Source organism: Mauremys mutica, chromosome 6 (assembly GCF_020497125.1).
Source record: "Mauremys mutica isolate MM-2020 ecotype Southern chromosome 6, ASM2049712v1, whole genome shotgun sequence".
NCBI lineage: Eukaryota > Metazoa > Chordata > Testudines > Geoemydidae > Mauremys > Mauremys mutica.
In genome coordinates this window covers 4375356-4389707 of record NC_059077.1, presented here as the reverse complement: position 1 = coordinate 4389707, position 14352 = coordinate 4375356, and the positions used below count along the sequence as shown (strand labels likewise).

At 47.6% G+C, this 14352-nt stretch overlaps 2 protein-coding genes across 4 annotated transcripts in view; one reads left to right on the top strand and one right to left on the bottom strand.

The window, feature by feature from the left end:
• Positions 1–380, bottom strand: part of FAM219A (family with sequence similarity 219 member A) — a 137870-nt gene extending 137490 nt beyond the window's left edge. For 2 of the 3 annotated variants that reach the window (XM_045022417.1, XM_045022418.1), the window contains exon 1: positions 158–380. In XM_045022417.1, coding sequence (XP_044878352.1) covers positions 158–217 — 60 coding nt within the window. In that variant the 5' untranslated portion in view covers positions 218–380. The remainder of the gene's footprint in view (positions 1–157) is intronic. The other variant, XM_045022419.1, reaches the window with a different exon arrangement.
• A 239-nt stretch (positions 381–619) lies between these two features.
• Positions 620–14352, top strand: part of DNAI1 (dynein axonemal intermediate chain 1) — a 296761-nt gene continuing 283028 nt past the window's right edge. Inside the window, exon 1 of the mRNA XM_045022468.1 lies at positions 620–774. Coding sequence (XP_044878403.1) covers positions 742–774 — 33 coding nt within the window. The 5' untranslated portion in view covers positions 620–741. The remainder of the gene's footprint in view (positions 775–14352) is intronic.

Here is a 14352-nt window from a genome sequence, read left to right as displayed (position 1 = left end):
GCTCTAGCGGGGGGGGCGGGATGAGGGGCTCCCCCAGCCTGCAGGGCCCCCCCCCCCGGGTGACAGCGCTGGCTGCCCAGGGCGGGCCCCCCAGGACGGGCGTGAGGCGGCGGCGGCAGCCCCCGCCCGGGTCGCCCCGGCCCCGCCCGCCCCTCACCAGCGGCTGCATCTCGGCGCGCACGGTGGGCACCTGGAACCGGTCTATCTCCTCCATCATGGTGCCGGCGGGGCGGGCCGGGGCGCTCCGGGGCCGGGGTCGGGCGCCTCAGTGTCGCAGGGACGCGCCCGCCGCTCGCTGCTCAGGCGGCTGCTGCTGCTGCTGCCTCATCCCAGCCAGCCGCGCCGCCGGGGTGACTCAGCCGCTCCGCTTCCGGGTCCGGGACCCGCCGCCCCGCCTCCTCCTGCATTATTCATGAGACGCGCCCGGCCGTCGTGCGTTACTCATGAGGGAGCGCGGGGGGGGGGACTCATAAATAATTCATGAGCCGGCCCGAGAGCCCGGATGGGAAGAACGCCCCGCCCCTCCCTCCGTTGGGGACTTCCCTTCCGGCGGGGTGGGACGTACCATTCTCTCCCCTCGGGGGGGAAACCCGCAGCCCATTCTGAATGTGGATTGGCAGAGAGGGACTTCCGGCCCGTTGCCATAGATACCAGTATCAACTTCCGGCAACTGGTTGCGAGCGGGGAAAGGCGCGAGCGAGCCGGGGTCGGAGACTTGGAGCCCGGGGGACTGCTGCCGCCATGCCGCCTAAGGTGCCGTACAAGAGCCGTCAGGTAAGTGCCAGTCCACGGGGTAACCGTGTCACAGCATGACATCACCTCACCATCACACCACAGCATGACATCACTGCTCTGCCCCCTGACGTCACCTCACCGTCACACCGCAGCATGACATCACTGCTCTGCCCCCTGACGTCACCTCACCGTCACACCACAGCATGACATCACTGCTCTGCCCCCTGACATCACCTCACCGTCACACTGCAGCATGACATCACTGCTCTGCTCCCTGACATCACCTCACCGTCACACCACAGCATGACATCACTGCTCTGCCCCCTGACGTCACCTCACCGTCACACCTCAGCATGACATAACTGCTCTGCCCCCTGACGTCACCTCACCGTCACACCGCAGCATGACATCACTGCTCTGCCCCCTGACGTCACCTCCCCGTCACACCACAGCATGACATCACTGCTCTGCCCCCTGACATCACCTCACCGTCACACTGCAGCATGACATCACTGCTCTGCTCCCTGACATCACCTCACCGTCACACCACAGCATGACATAACTGCTCTGCCCCCTGACGTCACCTCACCATCACACCGCAGCATGACATCACTGCTCTGCCCCCTGACGTCACCTCACCGTCACACCGCAGCATGACATCACTGCTCTGCCCCCTGACATCACCTCACCGTCACACCACAGCATTACATCACTGCTCTGCCCCCTGACGTCACCTTACCATCACACCACAGCATGACATCACTGCTCTGACCCCTGACGTCACCTCACCGTCACACCGCAGCATGACATCACTGCTCTGCCCCCCTGACGTCACCTTACCATCACACCACAGCATGACATCACTGCTCTGCCCCCTGACATCACCTCACCATCACACCACAGCATGACATCACTGCTCTGCCTCCTGACATCACCTCACCGTCACACCGCAGCATGACATCACTGCTCTGCCCCATGACATCACCTCACCGTCACACCACAGCATTACATCACTGCTCTGCCCCCTGACATCACCTCACCGTCACACCACAGCATGACATCACTGCTCTGCCCCCTGAAATCACCTCACCGTCACACCGCAGCATGACATAACTGCTCTGCCCCCCGAACATCACCTCACCATCGCACCGCAGCATGACATCACTGCTCTGCCCCCTGACGTCACCTCACCGTCACACCGCAGCATGACATCACTGCTCTGCCCCATGACATCATCTCACCATCACACCGCAGCATGACATCACTACTCTGCTCCCTGACGACACCTCACCGTCACACCACAGCATGACATCACTGCTCTGCTCCCTGACGTCACCTCACCGTCACACCGCAGCATGACATCACTACTCTGCTCCCTGACGACACCTCACCGTCACACCACAGCATGACATCACTGCTCTGCTCCCTGACGTCACCTCACCGTCACACTGCAGCATGACATCACTGCTCTGCTCCCTGACATCATCTCACCATCACACTGCAGCATGACATCACTGCTCTGCCTCCTGACGTCACCTCACCGTCACACCGCAGCATGACATCACTGCTCTTCTCCCTGACATCATCTCACCATCACACCGCAGCATGACATCACTGCTCTGCCCCCTGACGTCACCTCACCATCACACCACAGCATGACATCACTGCTCTGCCCCCTGACGTCACCTCACCATCACACTGCAGCATGACATCACTGCTCTGCCCCCTGACGTCACCTCACCATCACACCGCAGCATGACATCACTGCTCTGCCCCATGACATCACCTCACCATCACACCGCAGCATGACATCACTGCTCTGCCCCCTGACATCACCTCACCGTCACACCACAGCATGACATCACTGCTCTGCCCCCTGACATCACCTCACCGTCACACCGCAGCATGACATCACTGCTCTGCTCCCTGACATCACCTCACCGTCACACCACAGCATGACATCACTGCTCTGCCCCATGACATCACCTCACCGTCACACCGCAGCATGACATCACTTCTCTGCCCCATGACGTCATCTCACCGTCACATCGCAGCATGACATCACTGCTCTGCCCCCTGACGTCACCTCACCGTCACACCACAGCATGACATCACTGCTCTGCCCCCTGACATCACCTCACCGTCACACCACAGCAGGACACCCCTGCTCTGCTCCCTGACTTCACCTCACCATCACACCACAGCATGACATCACTGCTCTGCCCCATGACAGATTAGTGTTTTACTAATCTATTAGAATTCTTTGAAGGGGTCAACAAACATGTGGGCAAGGGAGATCCAGTGGACATAGTGTACTTGGATTTCCAGAAAGCCTTTGACAAGGTCCCTCACCAAAGGCTCTTATGTAAATTAAGCTGTCATGGGATAAAAGGGAAGGTCCTTTCATGGATTGAGAACTGGTTAAAGGACAGGGAACAAAGAGTAGGAATTAATGGTAAATTCTCAGAATGGAGAGGTGTAACTAGTGGTGTTCCCCAAGGGTCAGTCCTCGGACCAATCCTATTCAATTTATTCATAAATGATCTGGAGAAAGGGGTAAACAGTGAGGTGGCCAAGTTTGCAGATGATACTAAACTTCTCAAGATAGTTAAGACCAAAGCAGATTGTGAAGAACTTCAAAAAGATCTCACAAAACTAAGTGACTGGGCAACAAAATGGCAAATGAAATTTAATGTGGATAAATGTAAAGTAATGCACATTGGAAAAAATAACCCCAACTATACATACAACATGATGGGGGCTAACTTAGCTACAATGAGTCAGGAAAAAGATCTTGGCGTCATCGTGGATAGTTCTCTGAAGATGTCCACGCAGTGTGCAGAGGCGGTCAAAAAAGCAAATAGGATGTTAGGAATCATTAAAAAGGGGATAGAGAATAAGACTGAGAATATATTATTGCCCTTATATAAATCCATGGTACGCCCACATCTCGAATATTGTGTACAGATGTGGTCTCCTCATCTCAAAAAAGTTATTCTAGCACTAGAAAAGGTTCAGAAAAGGGCAACTAAAATGATTAGGGGTTTAGAGAGGGTCCCATACAAGGAAAGATTAAAGAGGCTAGGACTCGTCAGCTTGGAAAAGAGAAGACTAAGGGGGGACATGATAGAGGTCTATAAAATCATGAGTGATGTTGAGAAAGTGGATAAGGAAAAGTTATTTACTTATTCCCATAATACAAGAACTAGGGGTCACCAAATGAAATTAATAGGCAGCAGGTTTAAAACAAATAAAAGGCAGTTCTTCTTCACGCAGCGCACAGTCAACTTGTGGAACTCCTTACCTGAGGAGGTTGTGAAGGCTAGGACTATAACAATGTTTAAAAGGGGACTGGATAAATTCATGGTGGCTAAGTCCATAAATGGCTATTAGCCAGAATGGGTAAGAATGGTGTCCCTAGCCTCTGTTCGTCAGAGGATGGAGATGGATGGCAGGAGAGAGATCACTTGATCATTGCCTGTTAGATTCACTCCCTCTGGGGCACCTGGCATTGGCCACTGTCGGTAGACAGATACTGGGCTAGATGGACCTTTGGTCTGACCTGGTACGGCCTCTCTTATGTTCTTATGACATCACCTCACCATCACACCACAGCATGACATCCCTATTCTGCTCCCTGAGGTCACCTTACCATCACACCGTAGCAAGACATCACTGCTCTGCCCCTGACGTCACCTCACCATCACACTGCAGCAGGACATCCCTGTTCTGCCCTCTGACGTCACCTCACCATCACACCGTAGCAAGACATCACTGCTCTGCCCCTGACGTCACCTCACCATCAAACCACAGCAGGACATCCCTGCTCCACTTGCTGACATCAGCTCACCATCACACCGCAGCAGGACATCAGAGGTCTATTCCATGACATTGGTACCTTACATCACATGACATCACTGTTAATTCACATCACCGTGACATACAGTTACACCATTTTATCACTCTCTCATTGCAGCACATCATTACTACTCACCATTAAATCTCAGAGCTACAGCCTAATATCTCAATTGTCATCAGACAAAGGCTTTCTGGCCTCACACCATTAAGGTTTTGTCTGCACTACCACTTATGTCACTATGGGCTTGGCTACACTTACAAATTTGCAGCGCTGCAGCAGGGTGTGAAAACACACCCTCTCCAGCGCTGCAAATTGCGGCGCTGCAAAGCGCCAGTGTGGTCAAAGCCCCAGCGCTGGGAGCGCGGCTCCCAGCGCTGTCCGTTATTCCCCACAGGGAGGTGGAGTACGGACAGCGCTGGCGCTTTGACTACACTTAGCGCTTCAAAGTGCTGCCGCGGCAGCGCTGCCGCAGCAGCGCTTTGAAGTGTAAGTGTAGCCAAAGCCTAAAACTTATATCATCGCTCAGGGGTATGAATAAACCACCCCCAGAGCAACATAAGTTACGCCAACATAAGCACCAGAGAGGTTCTCCCACCAACATAGCTACCACTGCTCATTGGGGGTGGATTAATTAAGTCAACAGGAGAGCTCTCTCCCGTCACTTTAGAGTGGCTATAGTAGAGATCTTACAGCGGCACAGCTGCATCAGTGCAACTGTGCCGCTGTACTCTCAGTGTAGATATAGCCTAAGTCACTGTGCTGAAGCATGACATCCTGCTCCCGATATTTACATCAGCGCACTGCATCGTGACATCTGTGTGCCACAGAATGACACCAGCATGCCAGAGACAAGGCGGGTGAGGTAATATCTTTTATTGGACCAACTTTTGTTGGTAGAAAAGACAAGCTTTGCAGAGCTCTTTTTGAGGCCTGGGAAAGCTTGTCTTTTCTACCAACAAAAGTTGGTCCAATAAAAGATATTACCTCACCCGCCTTGTCTCTCATATCCTGGGACTCGCATGGCTTTGTTCTTTGCAGTCACTATTCCAGACTGTCACATCATGTTACTGTGCTGTTACACTGCTGCACTGTTACAATGGTGCATTATAGTGATAGCACCATTTCATTCTCTTGCCATACTGCTTTATCACTGCACCATGCTGTTACAACGCAATGCGACATTATATGCCATGTAATTACATAACAGCACTGCATCATTCAAATTACCATGCCACAGCCTACCATGATCATCATACTTTGCCATTACACCATTGAACAGTACAGCCTTACACTGCATTATTATATCACTGTGCCACCGCATGACATCACCATGCCGTGTTATGTCACTACACCATTACCTCATTGTGCAGCAACATAACATCGAAGGATAGTCCTGCAACATCACCAAGCTGTGCTATTGCATCACTGTGCCTCTTCATCACATCACCACGCTACACTGGTACAACCTTGTGCCACTGCATTACATAGGCATGCCTTTAAACATTCTTTTCAGCTCACCTTTAAAGTGCCCTTAAGGTACACCTAGTAATGGGAGTATTTTAATGTAGTCAATTCAAGGGACATCATATTTTTTTAAAATTTTAATTTCCTGCTAATGTAATGCTGGGTCTGTCGGCGGGCGGGATCGAACTTGGGACTGCTGGAGCCTAGTGCCTGAGCCTCTACTGCATAAGCTAAAAGCCAGCTGGCTGTTAGCAGGCTCATTAATCTCTCTCTAAGTGGTCTTGGTGCCACTAGATGGGATAGAACAGCACACCCAGAAGGTGTGTGGGTTACATACTTCCCCTAGCTGAGGAAGTGCATCCCGAGCTTCAGAGTCTTCCCAGTTGAAATCCCAGATGAGCCCCCACTTGTAACACGGACAGACACTGGTCGTCGGTGGATGGGATCGAACTGGGGACCTCTGGAGCTTAGTGCAGTGCATGAGATGAAGGCCAACTGGGTGTTAGCTAGGGTGACGAGACGAGCAACTGTGAAAAATCAAGACGGAGTGTGGGGGGTAATAGGAGCCTATATAAGAAAAAGACCCAAAAATCGGGACTGTCCTATAAAATCGGGACATCTGGTCCCCCTACTGTTAGCTAAGGCTGTAGAGCAGACTCATTTAACTCTCTCTCACTCTCAGTGGTCTTGGTGCCACTAGATGGGACAGAACACCACACCCAGAAGGTGTGTGGGTTACACTAACACCACTATGGAATATTAAAACAGGTGGATTTTTAAGATCATACTTAGCCATTATTATTTATGCCTTAACTTATTTGCCCTTCACTCAGCTTGGACAGTGAAATGAGGCAGGTCAAGGGTTTTTGGTTTGTTTGTTTTGTTTTTGTTTTTTGCTTTAAGGCTCTGATCCTACCTTGTGATCCATGGGAATGGACTGCTGCATTGATGTGGAGCCCCATGGGCATCAGTGGAGCTTTGCCTGGGCATGGCAGTTTGCCTGCATGGATCACAAGGCAGGATAAAAACTTTAGTCGGGTTCAGGGCCAGCTCTAGGCACCAGCAAACAGCATTCCGGGCACCTTTTTTTTGTTTTGTTTTGCTTTGGCAGTTGCACTCCTGGAGGTGGTTTTGGGGTTTTTTTGGCTTGGGGAGGCAAAAAACATAGAGCTGGCCCTGGTCAGGTTCACTTCCCGCTATCAGACATTAGCACAGTGTTGCAATGTTTGTGTGGAAAACAATGTGGGTGAACTATCAGACCAAATAATTTTCGTTGACATCACAACAATATTAGATTTTGTAAGTTTTGTTTATTTTAAAATATTTAAATTTTGGTCTCATCTCAACTTTCAGCAACTCACTCCTGGGATTTGCTAAATAGGGAAGATACATATTTGTTGGGATAAGTGTATCAGAACAAGGGCATGAAAACTTTATAAAAATGAGCCACAAGAACAATAGCAGATTTTTCAATCCTGCAAGTTGTGCAGCTTTTGCATTTCCCATAGAAGTTATTGAGAGTTGAAGGCATTCTCTCCTCACAGAGCTGGAAGGTTTAGCTTTAAAGCCAACTGAAGGAATTGAGAAGAGTTAATACTTCTCTTTGAGTGGCACAAATTGGTTGCTCTTGTCCTTACAATGTTGGCTCCTCATCACAGGGAACACCCTGAATCTGCTTCCAAAAAAAAAAAAATTCATGGGTGCTTTCTCTCTGGAGGGTGGAATAAAATTTTTTCTTGTCCTCACCTGAGCTGGAAGAGGATTTTAGCAAAACATTCCAAAACACAAACCAAGGAACCCTTAAGTTACAATTCGTGTTCCCCAGCCAGAAGTCCACCAAGGTTTTAGCCCCTGCGTATGTAACTTAACTGTCAGTATTCAGGAATTTAGAGAGATAAGGTGGATCAAGTAATATCTTTTATTCAACCAACTTCTGTTGGTGAGAGACAGAAGTTGGGTCAGTAAAAATATTACCTCACCCACCTTGTCTCTCTAATATCTTAGGATCCACATGGCTACAACAAGGCATATAGTATTCAGGAATCAACAATCAATAGCTTCCAACATTTGAACTTCCATTGTTGTATTCAGCGTTATTGTAGCCCTGTACGTCTTTTTTGTCCTGTGACTATGGGTGTGTTAACAAGCAACTGCACTTCAAATGGTCCCTTAGAATATGTGCTAACTACTTATGCTAAACCATCTGTTCGATCTTGTATTTAGCTGTGAAACTTTCCCTAGTACGTTTCCCAGACCTGATGAAGAACTCTGTGTCGTTCAAAAGCTTGTGTCTCTCACCAACAGAAGTCAGTCTAAGAAAAGATATTACCTCACCCACCTTGTCTCTCTGACATTTGAACTGTCATCCTCCCAATGATGTCATCTCCCAACAGGGGAGAGCTGTTTTTGTCTGGGCCTTAGTTCTTATCTTTTCTAGCCAATTAGTGATAAGGCAACTCAACTGATTCCCAGGTATCAAGAATCTCTAATGCTCTTTTGCTTCCCAAAAGAGAGCGAGAAAGGAATTCAAACCAAGGTTGCAACATGGACAGACAAAGTAGATATACTGTAATCACTGTGCTCTCCAATGAACTTGCACAGACAAATGTTAAAAGACAAAAACATCTTATCATCTGTGGGTGAACACTTTTCACAAAGCTATAACCTCTAGCTGGCCTCTCAGTCCTGGTTCTGAAAGGAAATCTGCAGGACACCTTCAAAAGATGAGCCTGGGAGCTTAAATTCATAACTTTGCTAGATATTAAAAATCACAGACTGAATAGAGACACTGGGTTATTACAACAATCTGTAACCCACTAACAATGCCCTCCTGCCAAGCTGCTTCCCCGCCCCCCTTTCTTTTCTCACTATGACTGGAGAGTTGTTAATGGACCACTTCACCTTGAATGGACCCTTGAAATACCTGTTAAGTTAACTACTTATGCCAAACAACCTGTTCCACCTTGTATTTAGCTGTGACACTGAGTAACTTTCCCAGACCTGAAGAAGAGCTCTGTGCAAGCTCAGAAACTTTCTGTCTCTCACCAATAAAGTTGGTTCAAAACGATTTTACCTTACCCACCTTGTCTCTCTAAAGACAGAAAAAAGCCAAAACAAGAGAATCTTTCTTACTCCATTTGAATCATATTTGCTCACTTAATCAGCCCACATACAACAGAATGAGTTTTATCGACTCTCCTAAAGTATATACTTCCCAAAACACCAGACCACTCAATCACACTCCCATCGTTCGCTGAATCAGGGAAGACCAGCTCTAGTTTGTTCCACACCACTGGCTTTTGGAGTTTTGCTTTACCTCATTTGTAAATCCTCTGAACTGCCCTGTCCAAGATGTAGGCAAAACTTCCACCATCTCTGCAACCATCTAAGCAGTAGCTGTTCGTGAGAAGATTGTTTTTATTCCCACCTTCACCAGCCAACTCTTCATTTTAGAATAGCTGACCCGCAAGTAGACAGAAAGCAATCTAAGGAGTAGCCGGGATACTTCAGAGATCAGCCTTATGTACCAGATTCTGATACATTTAGTTTGAATAGTACCTTAGCTTTTGAATAGTCCCATGGAAATCAATGGGACTATTATCTGGAGCAAGGTACTACTCAAGGTGAGTAAAGGTAGTGGAATCTAGTTCTTCTTAAATGCTGAAAATGTGTCCAGTGCTGTACAAGACAAACCATGGCCCCAGTCTCCAAGGGTCCACCACGCATTTGGAGGTTTGAGGTCAAACTCAGCTCTGACCTGAGGAACTTATAGTTAAAGCTGTGATTTAGTCAAGGAGGTCACAGCAGTCATGGATTCTGTGACTTTTCCGGACCCCTGTGACTTCTACGGCTTCAGGAGGAGGAGGTGGGACTGTGCCTCCCTGCCCTGCAACAGAGCTGGCTAGAGCCAGGACCCTTCAGCCCCAGCCCCACGGCGTCTGCTGGGGCTGTGCGCCCCAGCCCAGCAGCTTTCGCCAGGAGCTGGACCAGGGTGCAGCTTCCCAGGGCTGTGTCCACACTCCCCACCCCCCACTTTGGCCGGGGTTTGGTGGGAGTTGCAGTCGGGGCTTCGCACCCCTGTCCAGCAGCTGTGGCCTGCTCTGGAACGGGGGCTGTGTGCCCCCTGTGGCTGTGCCCCCTGCTGAGGCTGCTGGAGCCAGGGCTGTGACCCCTGCCATGGTGGGGGCTCAGCCTGTCAGTGTCCCCCCTACTCCCAAATGAGACTCCATCCCTCCCCGCTAACCAGCCTTGCCCGCCACCCCTCGTTATTTTTATTTAAGTAACAGACAGGTCAGGGGCTCCATGAATTTTTGTTTATTGCCCATAACCTGTTCTCAACTTTTACTAAAAATAACCGTGATAAAATCTTAGCCTTACTCATAGTCTAAAGCCCCAATTCAGTAAGTGACTCTGAGCCCATGTGGAGCTACAGTGACTTCATTGGGGCTCCATGGAGGCAGAGGGACCTGTTCACATGCAGGGTGGTGCAGATTGGGACTTAAAACCTGCACCTGCATTATTGAAATCAATGGGAGTTTTGCTTCTGACTCCAGTGAGACATGTTATAGCAGTCGCCATTGCCCACTTGTTAATTTTCGGACAAGCCCCTTCATGCTTTCTCCCAAGCTTCTCATCAGGTGTCGAAGAAACTCCCCATAAGCATCTGCAAAACTAACTCATTACCCTCCTTCAGAACTCTCCTTAAAATGCCCGTCTGCTGTGAAGCCTACATCAGTTAGGCAGCTGTTGTGCTGAGACCAGTCTGTCCTGTTGACCTGTATGATCTCATTGATTCCTTGTACTATCCTGTTGGTTCGTTCCTCTTAATCCATCTGTTGTCTTTTGTCTTATACCTAGATTGTAAGCTTTTTGGAGCAGGGCATTTCTTTTTGTTCTGTGTTTAAACAGCGCCTAGTTCATTGCGGGCCTGGTGTGTGACTGGAACCGCTAGGCACTATGGTACTACAAATAAATAATAGGAACTTCCTGGGTAAGAGGTAATATCTATTTATGACATTTCTAATACAGCCAATATTACTAACTAGTAATTAGCAAGTCCTAAAGGGATCTATTATCCCAAAATTCAGAATTTAAGATCATGCTCAATCCCAGATAATTTGAATATTTCTGCTAAAGTCATCATTAAAATAATTATTAATAATAACAAGATGAACTATGCTTTTCAAAACCTGGGTTAAAATGCTGGCTCTGAAAGTGACTACATTCCTTTTGTTTTTACAATTGCTATTTAAATAGTTTCAATAACGTCTAACAGTTTAGTTATGCTAATAAATATTTGTCAATCTGTCCTGCAGTGTCTTAAGAGTGTATGTATCAACCTCAGGGCTGACTGTTAAGAACCAGGGCACAAACCCCAAATTGACGGTGAGTGAGTGCTATACTTAGACTGCACCAGTCAATTATCAAGTTTTATCTCCTCAGGCACTCTAACAGCTTAAACTTGCACTCACAGACAGTCCCCTTATGTACTCCGATCAGTCTTGTTACCCAGGTAAGCTTACCTGTGTGATAGATGATCCCTTACACCAAGTATCACAGCAATATTCAGGTTGCTTCCAGTCCCAAAGGACCCGTCACTTATCCCAGGTCAATGGCACTTTAGATCTCACACCCAATAAAATGCTTGTAGCCAATCCTATAATAAACTATATCCAGATTTATTAATAGGCAAAGGAAATTATAGTTATTTACAAGGTTAAAGCAGGTAAATGACAAATGAGTTCCAATCTTAAGTTTAAAAAAATAACAGAAGCTTCTATAATAAGCAAGCTCTGTATGTCCTTTACGGCTAACCCAGGCTAAGCACTGGAGATCTTTTGCTGATGCCTAATGATCCTTGACCCCCAGAATCCATGCAGCATCAAGATACAGTTCCTCCTTGTTACCGGTTTTTATTCCCTCCCCCACTCCTCCTGCTTTGAGCTGCAAACTCAGCTGCTGGGAGGAATTCACCTGCAAGCCTCATCTTTTGGGGGCAGGGGAGAGTAAATAACAAAGTCCTTTGTCCTTATTAACATTCCACTCTAGTCTGTCTGGTGTTGAGGAACACTCCCCACCCCCTTGTCTGTCAGGGCATAAAACCTTCTGTTGGAGACCAGCATTTCTCACTAGTTTATGTCTCTTTCCTGTCTGGTGATTTACACAGTAACAGAGGTTTGCAATGCGAACCTTCCAATATTACCTTATAATGTATGAGACAGCTGTTATAAGTGAGATTACAAACATTCCATAAGGCTAAACACTAAACATTCAGAGTTCTAATATCTATTTTAACAATACTAGCACACGTGAGCCAGACTGATCTCACCTATGTATTTGTCAGTATTTAAATGAGGTCCGGGAACCTTGGCATGAGCTAGCACCTGGTCTGCCAGTGTCACAAGATTGTCATTGTTTTAAATGTTTTGAAATGTACAGTTTTAGATTCATATTTTATTTGAAAAGCCTAGGAGATGTGCTGCAGTGACATTCATTTTATCTTGGGGTTCTTGGATATCATAAACTGCTTAAGCTCTTCTGGTTTTTATGATGTCTCAAGCAACCTTCAGGAGCATCATACTTAGTCTGTTCTATAGAGGCCGCATGATTATGAATTTTGCTGGCCATTGCACACGCTTCTGTCTGGAATATCCTTGTTGTGAGGGAGCTGGATGGCTCAGATGACTGTTTCTGGAATAAAGAGATCTAGTTTGATGGCTCAAATCCAGTTTATGTCAGTAGTGACTAGGGCCATGGTTCTGGAGTGAGCTCTTGTAGGTGAACACCTGTGCAGAACTCACCACGGTAACAGGCCCAGATTAATTACTAGCTGAAGACTGGTGGCCTATGTGAAATGAGGTTGTGGGTCAAGGTCTAATTCCCAGTTCGTGTCAATGAATTTCTATTGAATACAAATGGGCAAGGTCCTGAGCCTTCAAATCCTCTCATGTCCCCTTAACCAGAAAGCAAGGCTGCCTGCTAACCTGTAGTCTTGCCTCCTGATGTTGTGTCTTCATTCCATCTGCTGTCTCCATGTGGACGTCACTTCTCCTGAAAGCTCACCGCTGTCCCTTCATCTCAGAAGCTCCATCATCTCCCTGTCACCTTAACCAGCCTAACCCCTCAGATTTTTCATCATTGACCACCCTGTCCTTGTTACATTTTCCTTTTCGGCCCATTCCCCCAGCTCAGATGAACCCCTTCATTGTCAGGTTCTTCCTCTTCCCCTCATTTCCAGGCCCTCCTTCACTCTCCCATATCTGCTCCACCTTACAAAGGCATATGATCAACTTTTCTCTCCCTGCAGGTGGCAGTTATCTACCATTCCTCTGGCCCCATCCTCGCTCTGCCTTCTTCTCTGACTTTTGTGCCTGGCTCTTCCTCTCCCTTTATCTCCTCATCCTGATGACTCCAACACTGATATCAATGCCGTTTCTTCTGCTGCCTCTCACTTCACTTCTGTCACCTTCTCCTTGAGTCTCCGGCTCTGGATGGACTTCCCCACTCTCTTGGATTGGATTATGATTCTAATGGCCAGTTTGCCATCAGGCATACAAGCAACGGGCTTCAATGTGAACCATTTGACTTGATCTGAGTCCAAATTAAAAATGCCTTTAGGCCATTCTCCTTGTATGTGTGTTCTTTAATAGGGGTGTGTACATGAGTATGTTCAAAATTAGAAATAATTGTGAATGGGTAGAGTGTTGTGCTCTTGATGCACTTATTAATAATAATAAAATATATTTTATACTTCTATAACCTGCTCAGGGGATCCCGAAGTGCCCTACAAACTGTTACATCTGTCTTGTGAGCTACTGTAGGTAATATTGAACCCATTTTACAGATGGGGACAGAGAGTCACAAAAAGATTAATGCCAACTTCACCCACAACCCTAACTGAAGTCAGCAGAAGTGTCAGGCACACAGTACCTCTGAAAATCAGACCCTAAGCTTCTCAAGCAAGACCCAAAATTAGAGCACACTTTTGAAAATTTTGACCAATGTGACTTGCCCAAGGACACAAGTCAGTGGCAGAACTAGGAATAGAACCAAGGGGTCTCTACTCCGAGTCCTATGCAGAGTCCATTTAAAAAGTAGCCCAAATGTCTCAGATTCATAAAAGTTTATTTAAAAAATGGAAATCAAATAATTAAAAAAATTATGAAAAAATAGGTCTAGATTTCTCATTCATAGACTTGTAGGACTGGAACGGACCTTGAGAGCTCATCTGATCCAGTCCCCTGAACTCAAGGCAGGACTAAGTATTATCTAGATGATCCCTGACGGGCGATGGC